At 46.9% G+C, this 13,911-nt stretch overlaps 1 protein-coding gene across 3 annotated transcripts in view; it reads left to right on the forward strand.

Moving 5' to 3' along the window:
• The window catches only part of LOC121858261, an 86,777-nt gene that overhangs the window by 39,492 nt on the left and 33,374 nt on the right, over positions 1–13,911 (forward strand). Inside the window, exon 1 of one of the 3 annotated variants that reach the window (XM_042354568.1) lies at positions 12,138–12,188. The exons of the other annotated variants lie outside the window; for them this stretch is intronic. Coding sequence (XP_042210502.1) covers positions 12,153–12,188 — 36 coding nt within the window. The 5' untranslated portion in view covers positions 12,138–12,152. Of the gene's footprint in view, positions 1–12,137; positions 12,189–13,911 lie in introns of those variants that run through there. 3 annotated transcript variants of the gene reach the window in all.

Genomic DNA, 13,911 nt, shown 5'->3' on the forward strand with positions numbered 1-13,911 from the left:
CATCTTAAATACGAATCCTTGAACTTAAACAACTAATATTTATGTTTTGTTGTGTTTAAGAAATATATAAATATACGCATCACTCCCAACACATGTGAACTTTAGTGTATGTTAAGTTCAAGGGTTCAAAGGTAGCAAAGTGCTGATTCTTAGGCTCCTGGACACACTGTAAAGGTTTCTGCACACACACACACGGCGTACTTAATCTAACCTTCAGTAATCTAACAGAGTGGACTCTTTTCTTGTCTAACTTAAGCTAATTTAACTTTTCTTAACTTAGTTTTAACCAATTAAAGTCATCGTAATCTACACTAATTTAACATCACCTAGCCTTACCTTTCGTATTCTGAATTTCCACCAACATTTCCTTAGTTAAACCAAACTGAAGCGAACGTGAGCACCTCTTTCTTAAGCTAACCGAGGTAGTGTGTGGTGGTGGTCTTGTATGGCGGTATTTTGTGGCCGCTGGTGTTTTGTGGTGATGGTGATGGGTGTGCCAGAGTCGGGAGCCAGCCAGGCAGGTGAAGCTGTAAAACCACCATGATGTCCCCAGAGTGTTTTCCTGACTAAGGATAAGAAGCGACAGTTGGGTGACGTGCGTGAAGAAGCCTCGGGGCGGTGCTGCTGAGGATGGTGACAGCTCCTCCTCCCGCCCATCCGCCTGAGTCTCCACCAGTTTCACCGGCTCGTTCTGTCCTAAGATGTCTTGTTGTTTGTTCACCTCCTCGTGGCCAGAGATGTCCTGTGTTTACGTATTCTCTCCCTCCCTGCCCCCCACATCCCAGTCGTCTTCATCCCCCACACACACTCGTCCAGTACTGGGGTGAGGGTAGTAGCTCCTTGTGTTCCCCAGTGAAGATAACTCTCCACCCCTGGGTGACCACAGCCACATGTCTCGGGAGAAAACTCTCACACCCTCACGGCCGTGTTCACCAGCTAGGAAATACCTCATGTTAATACCTGCAGCTTACAACACAACTCAGCTTCTTGCGACACCATGGTACTACCGCCGTGTGTTAACGTGTGCGAGCATCCGTAGCTGAATGGGTAATGTTATACTATAATATATAACGTAGTTGGTGTAGACAAAGGTCAAGGTAAGTCGTGTACTGTGTAGCGATGTGTCCACAAGGTGAGCCTGTTGTGACGTACCTGGAGTAGTGGCTGACCTCTGCAAGTTAGTATTTTTCATGGTGAGAGTGTTATGTAGTTGGCCCGTGTCCCTGCTGGTCTCATTAGCCCTGATAGTAATGGTTACCTTAGCATGTCCCTGCCGGGGGTCCCTTGCATCGTTCTCACTGGGTCCCATCCCTCGCCCAGTCGGTGGTAGGTCCTTGCCCTCCCTCACCTGTGTGCCTCTCACCCGCACCTTCACCTCCGGACTCTAAGACTCCCTCGGGTGACGTCAGGTGACCCAGTATCCACAGCACGAGAGTGATCGTCACGGCGGCACAGTTCTTGATCACGAACACTTTGTACACTCCGGAAGTGTAGTGTGTCCAGTGCGTGAGTGTCGACCCATGGCTGAAACCGTGAAAGCTTTTAGATGTGTGAGCGAGTTAAAGGAAGCCGTCCACGCTTACCTGACTTTCTCTCTGCTCTACGCCCTCGCCCTTCGCCTGGGTAGGTAGGTATTTCCTCGACTTAGGTGAGGGGAATGTGGCACCAGCTGTATTTGGTGGTGGCATGTTGAGGGGCGTTAGGTACGCGGGCGTGTTGCATAACCCGCGCCGCCCAGGACCTGTTGCACCTCCCTCCTGTCAGATGCCCAGCCATGATTGCCACCCTCGTACCGCTCAGTACGGCATGTCGCCCCCGTTGTGTGATGACCTCTGGTGCCGCCCACTGCCTCATGGAGTCTACCGTTGAGCCGAAGAGGACTACCTGTACCTACCTGTGACCAGTCAGTGCCGTCGTCAGTAGCGCTGATAACGAGGACACCAGCTCACATATCCGGTGCAGCAGTCTTGTGGCGGCGTCCACTTACCCTCCGGCGGCATCCTGATATCCAGGAATCAGACCAACACCAGCGCTCACCGGAAACAACTATCTTACTAACCACTCCAGTTTTGTGGTGTCGTTATGAGGGTCCTCCCTGTCTTCATCACTCACACTTAGTTTGTTATTGTGAGTGTAATACCTAGAGAAGGAACACTACCGTTAGTTTGAGAATGAAAAACATCTAATTGTGGAAATTTTACGTTATTGAAAACTTGATTGAGAGGAATACAGACCAAATCGTCACCTGCCTCATTAGCAGCCGCCAGGTGATAATAAACTGTAGCTACCTGTGATGGTGGCCACTTTGGCACTATATAGCACACCACACCGCCGCCAGCAGGTGTGTCGTGGTAGGCGGGATGATGGACGTGAGGTGTGTGTGTTTACCTTGCACAAGAGGAGGTGAGCGTCAGGAGGGGGAACTCGGCCCTGAATTGTGGACACCTTGTGGCCTGCCGTTGTTTTTAGGGTTCTTCCACACGCTATGTAAACCTCGCGGTCTCACATTCCCTTACCCAGAGTGACATCCCCAACCACACACGACACTCACTCTTACGCTCGTGTATCTTCCTCATTCCACACAAGTCCAGGGTCATGTTTTCATTCCAGAACCTTGATTGATTATATTATATTTTAGGGCGTGAAATAAACAGGAACCTAAAAATCAGTAGAAATAAAGCTTACCTTCACTGAATCTACGCTTACAATCTCACTAACTCCACACCTACATCAACCTCCTCGTCAACCATCTCGTTTACTCCCCTAGCCCAAAGCAACACTCACACACTGCCACACTTACCCCCGGCAGTAACCAGCACGGAACATTCACGCCTTCAGCAGTTAGATAGTGGTGTTGACGCCCAAGATAACTATCGTGTTAACAAGTCAGTAGAGTGTTGCAGGAGAGAATAACCCCTATCAAGGTTAGGATATTTTACTTGCTGATGCCTGTCCACTTTTCGTTCACACTGGATCATAGAGAAACATGGGGCGGTAATCAAGTCTTCGTATTTGTATTCATGTCCAGTCGGTTGTGAGGACACCAAGTATTGCGTCAATCCCTCATAATGATGGGGACAGGGGTGAGGTACCGTAAGTGACGGCGGCGGCGGAGGGGTACGACCACTACTGGGGGGAGGTGTCGTCTAGGATGGTGAAGCGGCTAAGGGCAGTGAGGGACTATAAAAAGCGGCGACAGAAAAAATATCATGGCCACTTTAGAGGGATGATCCCATGAGTATGATTGAGGGACCAGGAGGAGCGGCGGTGATGAACAACAACACGCACACTCCACTAGGGACCTGTCCTGTCTAGAAAGGAAACGGCGGAGGCGACGACGCAGATGGTGACGCTAGCTGCTGAGGAATCCGCACAAGGTCGGGCTTAACAACACCCCGTGACTAGAATGCTACGCTGCTTGGCTCCTGGATTGCTCGCGGTGCCCATCACGATGTTCCGGCGGCAGTAATGACTCGCCTCGCTGTCTTTTATTATGTAGACTTTTTATATAAGGCGCCGGTATGCGATCAGGTAATGAGGGAGGGGGGGGGGATTCCATGTGTGTGATTGGTTGATGACTTCCCCTGATGTGTTGGGTCGTTGAGGTCCGGGTGTTGGTGGTGGAACTCAGGGTATGTTGCCTGGGGTGCCGCCTGTCGCTACTCCTCGTCTCTGATGCCTCGTGTGTCTTGACCTGTGGCGTCCACCTGTGAGAGAGAAAGAGAGAGACTACTGTAATGGGGGTGACGAGAGGGTTGGCTGGAAGAGGTTACAGAGATGTTGAAAATAAATGGTTAGAAATGATTGAAAAAAGGGGTAGCCACAGGGGTCTGAAATGGTCTTACAAGAAGGGGTAGAGGAAAGAGGGAGGTCTTGAAGGGGGTCTTAGGAGGTAACTGGAGGACAAAATGAAGGGAGTTGTGGTAATTCCAGGGAACGCGAGAGGCCTGCTGAGCCTGTCATGAGCGACCACACAACAACCCACATCCGCCCCCTCCTCGCTCCTTGCTTGGTCCCCCTTCCATCCTGTCTCCCTACCCTCTCCTTCCAGCTTGTCTCCCTCCTCCTTCCCCCCCTCCCATCCTACCCCCCTTCCATTCCTCCCATCCTAACCCCCTTCCAGCCTACCCTTCCAGCCTATCCCCTTCCCTCCTCCCAGCCTATCCCCCTTCCCTCCCCCCCTCCCCCACCTCCCCTCATTACCCAACAGTCCTTGTCTAAATTTTTTCTTCTCGACTTCCTCATCCTCTCGTGTCGTTCTCTCTCTTCTCCCTAATTCTTCTCCCAAGCTGTTATATGTATGTTTATCCTTCTCATTTCTTATTATTCTTTCTCCCTTGTCTTCTTTTCCTTCTTCGTTTTTCTTTTTCGTTCTTCTTATCCTTATTTTTTCCCTTTTCTCCCCATCTTTCTTATTTTCCCTTCTCTTCCTCTTCATTTCTTCTTCTATTCCTATTTCTTCTCCTTCTCTCCATATCCTCATTTTACCCCCCTCTTACTCCCACCACACACACACACACACACACACGCACACACACACACAATCTATTCTCACGTTTATTTTTTCCCTGAATTGTGTGATGGGGAAAAAAGATCATCTTGTCACGGTAGAGTCTCAAGGTCATTCCGACGTCATCTTTGCAGTCATGTCATCTACGCATCGTCAGCTTAGTTAAACAGGCAAGTTAGGTGAGGTTTTTTTTTTACCTGTCCCCTGTGTAGGATTGAAAGAAATGGTTCACCTGTAGATTCATCACACAAATCCTACCTTTCCAGAGTTCCCGCACTTACTACAAGGTTGCTAAGCTTGTTCCACTCGTCCACCACCCTATTTGTGAACCAGTTTCTTCCTATCTCCCTCCTAAACCTAAACTTAGGGAGGTGTGGTTAAGGTACACCATTCCCCCCCTCCTCTAACCCCCTTCCCCTGTTCTAACCCCCCTTTCCCTCCTCATCTACCCCCTTCCCCTCTTCTAACCCCCTCCATGGCGGATTTGTGGTGTGTGGCTGTGTAGGCGTGATGCACCTCCCCCCCCCTTCCTTCCTCTCCTTCCCACCATTATTATTATTAACCTGCTGCTGGTGAAGGTAATGGGCGTTGAGTTCCTCCTCCTGCACCCTATCTTCCTTCTGCATCCCCTCCTCCTGCACCCTATCTTCCTTCTGCATCCCCTCCTCCTCCTCCTGCACCCCTGCCTGTGTTATCGTAGTCCTCACTCGTGTTTCGTCTCTACTCGTTTCGTACCTTCCTTCCTTCCTTCTTCCTTCCTTCTTCCTTCCTTCCTTCCTTCCTTCCTTCCTTCCTTCCTTCCTTCCTTCACACCCTACAACACAGCTGATCACTGACACGTCATCATCCATCAGGTTTACATCTCACATGATTGGCTGTCATCTTCCCCTCCTCTTAACCAATGAGGTAACAGCTAGCCTAGTCACGCAGTCCATTTTTTTCTTCTTCTGTTTTTCGTCGTGGAAATTTTTAATGCATGGAAGGAGTGGAATAAAATGCAATACAGATAGAGACAGCAATAAAATGAATTGACCCATGACGGTATTTTTGTTACCTTGGCGTTTAGTTATGCATCGGGGTGGGGCGGTGGGGGTGGATAGGATAGGAGGGTAGGATGACGGGCTGTGAAGGAAGGCAGGATGAAGCAAGCAGGAGGTAGAAGGAAATGGGGGCACACTTTATAAGCTCAGCGCATCTCATCAGGACAAACAATTCAAGGTATCCTCACCATGTTGGGGGGAGAGGAGAGATAGTGTGGGCGGCAGGCAGAAGAGGAGGAGGAGGGTGGAAGAGACAATAGGGAGAGAGGGAAGAAGAGGAGAGTGATATAGAAGAAGAAGTGAGAGAATGGGAGGGAGAAATGGAAGAGAGGGAGGAGGAGGGTAGAAAAGTGGAAAAGAAAAGAGAGAGAGAGAGAGAGAGAGAGAGAGAGGTGGGAAGAGGAGACGTCGATAACCAGTGTAGTGTGATTGAGACACTGTAGATATGGTGAACCAGTCACTGTAGTAATGGTGAACCAGGCACTACAGTTTGCGGTTATTGCCCTCATCTGAAAGTGTAATTACGATCAGTCTGTAGAAAGTGGCGGCGTCTACTCTTTCTTCCGGTGGTCACTCACTCTCCCCTCCTCACCCCCCCCTCTCCTCCCTAACCCCTTCTACATCCCATCTTCCTCCCAGATTCACAAACCTCCCTTTTCCTCATCCCTCTCTCCCACCACCCCATATTCCCCCTCTCTTCCTGTTCCTTCATCCCCTTTCCCTTCCCATTCCCTCCAACTATCCCATCTTCCTCTCCCTCTTCTGGATTCTTCTTCCTCCTCCTCGGTCACTCCAACCTGCACCTTTTCTTGTTATATTTCTTCTACTCCACTTCTACCTTCTCTGCTACCACTACCACCCCCACCTACTACCACCACCCCCACCTACTACCACCACCCCCACCTACTACCACCACCCCCACCTACTACCACCACCAACTCGTTACGACTGTCGGCACTGTAAATTCTGTAGATTGTAATTATAATATCCATTATGCAACGGGTTTTTCCTTCTAGTCTCACCTGTAGTCTCACCTGTATCACACCTGTAGTCTCACCTGTATCATACCTTTTGTAGTATACCAGTAGAGGTGTGTGTGTGTGTGTGTGTGTGTGTGTGTGTGTGTGTGTGTGTGTGTGTGTGTGTAACGCTTCCAATCATTGACCCGTCAACAAAAAAATATATTCTTCCTGATACTCATAAAACTGAATTAGTCATTTATCTTAGTCAGTTTATAAATGTTTCCACTGCACTGTTCGTCGATCCTACCAGACTTGCTCTAGATGGCTCTGAGTGGCTCCAGGTTATTGTGTTGGGTCTTGATGGAGGCTGGTGGCTCCTGGTATAACGTTTAAAGAATCTGATGACATACTTGTACTACTTGGTAACGTTCTTGTTTTGTTTCTTTTACATCACATCTTCCTATCCCCTCAACCTTCTCGAGTACACCGTTATCTCTCTCTCTCTCTCTTGTCCTTAACCCTCCGATCAGCCATTTCCACCCTCAGATACATTCCTGTCCCCGGAGTCACATCCTGAGTTGTTTATCTGCCCACAAGGCGACTCCGAGATGAACTGGGTGTGTAATGGTGGTATTTTAGTACTTACCTGACGGGGCCGTGTCGGGCGGGGTAATGATGGGCGAGGGTTGGTCTTACACGCCCTTGTCTTGTTATTATTACTAGGCCGCGCCCTTGGTACCCCTCCTGTCCTACCCTCGACCCCCCCCCCCTCTCCTCCCTTACCCCAACGATGACCAATACTTCAAATATTGGAAGGAGGAAAATAGGAAAAGAAAATAAAGACGGAGGAAAGGAAGAGAAGGTGGGGAAGAGGTAAAGAGATGTAGGAGGATAATCTCTTGCGTCAGAAGGTGTGGGAGGGCAGCCTGACACGTCAGTGAGTGTAGGAGAACGGGCTGACTAGTTAGCAGGTGTGGGAGGGCGGCCTGACACATCAGCTAATGTAAGAAGTTGACCTTACATATTAGTAGGTGTATCATGGTGGCCTCACGTCAACAGGTGTAGGAAGGCGGCCTCACACGTCAACAGGTGTAGGAAGGCGGCCTCACGTCAACAGGTGTAGGAAGGCGGCCTCACACGTCAGCAGGTGTAGGAAGGCGGCCTCACACGTCAACAGATGTGGAGGGCGGGCCGTGTGAAGACATAGCAGAAGAGCGACCAAGACGTGGTCAGGAGACATTTGATTTCTCGTGGGAAATTTCACCAGTGGATTTCACTTTTAGGGAGTGGCCGATGTTTCCTCCCGGGACCCAGTACTTATTACGCCCCCAGTCCAGGCTTACCGGTGTACTGATCACTCCGTTGTGAATACGAATCATAAATTTATATCCCAACATTACCTTTATTTTAATACCTAATATAAAAGTCATTACGCCCTCACTCAAGACTTAAACCTTACATAAAACTCACAATTTCAATCTAGATTTAGTTCTCGCGTTTCACTTATTTGACCTGGTTTTATGGTAATTATTTCATAGGTATAAAAGCTATCCTACATTTGTTTGTTTTTCATGTCGGTTGAGTTCATTCATCCCATTCACGGCGTACCTCTCCTGAAGCAGGTCTAGTAAGGTAACGTGACCACCACCAATGGCTCAACAAAGTCAAGGTGTTCCATTGTTCTGAATTGGATACAACTTCCTCCTCCTCCCATCTTTTGCCTTAACACCTGCGTCACCTGCGTTTAGCTCCTCAGGTGATAGGTCTTACCTGTTTCTCTTCACCTAACCTAACCTACCCTCAACACGTGTTCAACCTTACCTGTTCAACCCTTTCATTTGTATCTAGGTTTTCAGTTTTTTTATTACATTCATCTCCCTTCAAGTGTGTTAAGTCAGGTTCCGAAGGTGTCATGTGTGAGTGTTTGGTGTACCTGGTCAATTACAGATGAGTAATTATACTCAGGTAAGCTCTAGGTAAATTGAGTCAACTTCAGATAAATTAGATGTAATTCAAATACATAAAATGAAAAGGTTAAGTGTTCCATCTTTCAAAAGATAAACACACACACACACACACACACACACACACACACACACACACTAAGGACCACGCCCCTCCCCTTATAAACGAGGCGGTGGTGGGAGTCACGACAGCTTCTCAGTTATTGTGGCTATAACTCAGGCTGGGGTGTCTGCAGGAACTAGTTACACCGGAATGCATAAAATTGTTTGTGGTGTAGACGGTGTCAGGTTGGTGGTGATGGTGTGGCCGTGATAGATGTCTACATACTGTGTGTGTGTGTGGTTAGTTGTGGTAGTGGTGGTGTGTATAGTGTGGCGCTGATGTGGTAGTAAAGGTGAGAGAGGGAGGTGTGGCAGTGGTGTGAGTGTGTAGTGGAGTGGAACGCTGAATTGCTGTTACAGGAGTGGATGTGTGTGTAAGGATAGCGGTGCCCCCCCCCCTCCGTGTTTGGTCAATTCACTAGAGTCGGTGCAGCGAAGAATGATTCCGGGACTTAGAAACCTTCCATATCAGGATAGGTTAAAGAAACTAAACTTGTATTCCCTAGAAAGACGAAGAGTGCGGGGAGATATGATAGAAGTATTTAAGTGGGTGAAAGGAATCAATAAAGGGGATATAGATAAAGTTCTTATAATATCCGAGCAGGATAGGACTCAAAGCAAAGGATTTAAGTTGGATAAGTTTAGGTTTAGGAGGGAGATAGGAAGGAACTGGTTCACAAATAGGGTGGTGGACAAGTGGAACAAGCTTAGCAACTATGTAGTAAGTGCTGGATAGATTCATGGATGATAGAGAGTGGTAGTAACTCTCGACAGGAGCTGCCATGCACAGGCCAACCGGCCTATTGCAGACTCCTTATTTTCTTATATTCTTATGTATCAATGTTCATAAATTTCTGAACCTTGATGCTGTTTTTATCATACCTTGAGATTGACAGGTTCTCGTCTTCGTTACTTTCTGTTGATTGAGGAAAGGGAAAGTTAGTGACGCTTTCTCTTTGTTTAATGTTAATGAGTTTTTGTTTGGGGTGTGTGTGTGTGTGTGTGTTGTGTGTGTGTGTGTGTGTGTGTGTGTGTGTGTGTGCGCGCGTGTGTAAACAGGGAAACGTGGACTATTGTTTTATCAGTATGTCCTCATCCTCTTCACTACCATTCTCGTATCTTTACACCCTTACTTAATATTTTGATTAACATGATAAAACTGACCAGAACGAGAATAAAAAGCTACAAAAATTAAGTAGTATGCTAAGCAAGGCATATAAACTGAAATAACTGAAGACATATTTTGTCGATTTATAAATAAATAAATACATAAGAACACAAGAATGGTGGAAACTGCAGCGGGCCTATTGCCCCATACTGGCCAGTCCCATTACACCCAACCCCTATTGCTCATATATCCATCTAACAAGTTACTGTCTACGCCGATATCTATGTCGTTTATGTATATAATAAATAATAATGGTCCAAGTACTGAGCCTTGGGGAACTCCACTAGTGACGTTGCTCCAATGGGATTTAGTGCCGTTTATGCTCACTCGCTGTTTCCTGTCCTGTAACCACGCCCTAATCCATTTTAGAATATTACCTTTAATGCCATGAGCCTCCACTTTTCTTATTAGTCTTTCGTGGGGGACTCTGTCGAAGGCTTTGCTAAAGTCGAGATATACCACATCATAATTGTGCCCCTCGTCCACTGATTCGAAAACAGATGAAAAGAATGTTAATAGATTAGTTTGACATGAACGCCCGCTTGTGAAGCCATGTTGGGAATCATTGATTTGCATACAATTGATGTTAGACTAATTAGACGGTAGTTAGAGGATAGTGATCTATCTCCCTTCTTGAAAATCGGTATTACGTTTGCTATCCTCCAGAATTCTGGTACTGCACCCGTTTTTAAGGACACGCTAAACAACGTTGCTAATGGCATACTAGGTTTTAGTTTGTCTATTTGCTTATTAACATCGTTACTAGTCATTACTATCACGCTTAATTTATTTTCTTCACTCTCTCTGTACAGAGTCTATGCCTCGGGTATCATGTTTAAATTTTCGGTGGTGAAAACTGTTGAAAAATATTTATTCAGATTATTGCTCGTTTCTCCGTCGTTATCAGTTAGCTGACTGCATTGGTCCAATCTTTTCTCGTGTTTTAGTTTGAAACATTTGATAAAATCCCTTGCTACCTTCAGTTCATTATTCCTCTTTGCTTTTCTTATCTCGGTCCCCTACCGGCCAATACCTTATAATAATCTCGGAGGTAAACTTCACCACGATTTATTCTCCTACCTATAGCCTACCTTTGTCTAATAATGTTCTTTAAGTAATTATTTATCCATTTAGGGTCATTGTTGTTTGATCTGAGTTTTCTGTATGGTATGTTCTGCCTCCGTGCATTAAGTAACCCATTATTTTTAATTGTTGTGGAACTCGTCAACCTCAGATCTTGTTATCAGGTCATCCTGAACCGTTAGGTATCCACGTAAGGTGAGGTCGCCTTCTGTGGGTACATGGTGTGAGGACACCTCATGTGAGGTCATGTAATTCACCCCCAAGCGAGATACCCCTAATCTCAGCTGCCTCTTCAAACTATCGAAGTTTGCCTTTCTGAAATAAATAAAATGTTTTTTTACAAGTAATGCAATGAAACCACTGCAGCTTTGTGTAATAATAATAATAATAATAATAATAATAATTAACCGTTTATTAAGATAACATGGCAGCCCGAAGGCTGAAAATATACAATGAACAGAGATGATAAGTTACATATGGTGGAAACGGGGAGTGGGTCACTTGATTGACAAAAGCTTTCAATACGAAAATATAATAAACAAAGAGTCAACATATAGTTTAACTATATATCTGGTAATGTTTGAGTTGGACTTGTAAACATTCTTGTGTCTAAATCTAATGTAAGTTTGTAAATTTTCAGCCACCGGCTGCAACTCTATTAATTAACCGTTTATTATTATTATTATTATTTTATTATTATGTCGGCGTCCACTGTCTGGTTGGCCGTTGCGTCATACCAGGCCGCTAATCCGCTACCTCACTACAGATCCATCACGTGGTCCGGGTAGATCCTTCAGCTCACACAGGTTGTTGGAGATGGTTCTTGTTCCTCACGTGATATAGTTAGGAATTCATAATTCCTCACTTGGGTGGAGTGCGGACGTGCTTACCCGTACGCGTTTACCTAAGTGTGTGCTTACCTGTGTGTGTGTGTGTGTGTGTGCCTGATGGACATTGAGACAATTTGTGACCCAGTTGAGGTAACAATTACTCATTGAAGCAGCGGGAGGTAGTGAGGGGAGGGGGGTGGTAGAGAGAGGTGAGGGGGTGGGGTGGTAAAGAGGGGTGAGGTGAAGGGGGGGTGTAGTGTGTGTGTCTGTCAGAGGCATAGAGTAAGCGTAGTGGCCCCGGAGGTGTTCGTGGCTGGTGGTGTCTGGCGCCGGTCAGGAGGAAAGTGACCGACTCGAGGGGCGGCGCTGCAGCCAAGCCAAGCCCTCCCCCTTCCCCTCCTTCTGGTGCTGCTGTCAGTAGTACCGTGGGAGGCGGCCGCCGTGCCGTGCCGCTCCTGAACCTGCTAACATCGGGAAATACTAACAAGCAAACATGAGGAGGTTTCGCAAGCACTGCACCCGAGTCAGTGTGAGTGTTGTTTGTTACCGTCTGTGTTTGTGACCGCCGTGATGTGTATGTGACCGCCGTAATGTGTGTGTGACCGTCGTGATGTGTATGTGACCGCCATAATGTGTGTGTGACCGTCGTGATGTGTATGTGACCGTCGTAATGTGTATGTGACCGTCGTAATGTGTATGTGACCGTCGTAATGTGTTTGTGACCGTCGTAATGTGTTTGTGATCACCAGGGGAAGGCTGGTGAGGTGTTATTCTTGAGGTACACACACTGCAGGAGGCGATGCTGGAGGAGGTGAAGGTGGTCAGTCTGTCTACCAACAAGGACACAAGCTCCTCTGATTAACTGTTATACTGACAAGGCGTCGTGACCCATACTCATATTGTAATACTTTTAACCTCTATAACCTAACCTAACAATAAGCACTGGCCACTTACCAATTATCTCACCGCGATCATTCATATAATCACATCAGCGACCATCATTACCTGTAGATTAATTAGTGAATAAATTACGAGTAAGTTAATAAAGATGACATTGGAATATAATAATATGATGATGAATTAATGGGAGGATTGTCTTAGCACGAAAACAACAAATATCTCGAACTCTTCCTCTAGAATAACAAAGGTGTTTATGTGTCGTGTTTGTCTTGTTTTGAAGTGTTCCAGTGTCTTGGTTCAGTGTTAATATGTATCTCACTCCGGTCTGTGTTGTGGCCGCCCAGAAAGAAAGAACAGACTGTGGAGAAACTGGAGTGTGAAAGAACAAGGCAGTTGGCCGCATCGTGTCGCAAAACTGGAGCTATCAGTCACGTGTCTGTGTATGTAGATGTTGGTAGCTGGTGTGTGTACGTTGCAAAACACGGCATAAGATGAAGGAGCAGTGCCCTGTATGTGTGTGTGTGTCCATATAATTGTCCGTGTGGTGTGAAAGCTGTGTTAAGAGCGTCTCTCAAGGACTTCTTCATGGGGGAGGCGTAAAGTGTTTCTCAGAATGGGTGAAACTCTCTCTCCTACACATTTCTTAAGACGGTGAAATTCAGAGACTCCTGCTGGATGATAAGCCAAGGAGAGTCTAGATGGGATGTAGGGAGGGTGAGGAGGTAGAGGGAGGAGTGAGGGTACTGGGTGAGTGTTCATATTGAGCTGTTGTGGGTGATCACGACGAATGGTTCCTTGATACGTGATCATGAAAGCCAAGACTGAAAATATATATTGCAAAAGGTGGACAAGTGTAGTGACCTTACCCAGTACTGGTTGGCTCGTCTTTGTGTCTGACGGAAGAGCAGCAGCAGCATCCCGGCGGGTCCTTGGTAAGACCTGTATCTCCCTGTTTGTTACGGCCGGTGATGGCTATAACAAGTGTGTGCTGCCCTCACCCGTGTGGCCTCCAGGAGTAAGTAAATGACTTCCTCACGTCAGATTCCTCAGAATTACCTCAATGTCGCCACACAAGGTCCCCGCACTTCCCGATGTACCAACAGTGAGGGACTTGATCTAAGATTATATCAGCCAGGGTGTCCTGTATCTCACCATGCGAGTATAACAAGCCTCTCAGGGTGTTACGTGGTTTTTGTAATGGTCTTAAAGCCCCCCCCCCCCTCCCCTTTAATTGTGGCTCCGAGGCGTGATGGCATGGCTTTCGGGAAAGATGGAGGAGGTAATAGTGGAGTTTTCCGAAGGTAAATAGTGATGGTGTTCCCTTATTCTTGTTCACTATCCTTGGAACGTTG

Source organism: Homarus americanus, unplaced genomic scaffold, assembly GCF_018991925.1.
Source record: "Homarus americanus isolate GMGI-L3 unplaced genomic scaffold, GMGI_Hamer_2.0 scaffold57980, whole genome shotgun sequence".
Taxonomy (NCBI): domain Eukaryota; kingdom Metazoa; phylum Arthropoda; class Malacostraca; order Decapoda; family Nephropidae; genus Homarus; species Homarus americanus.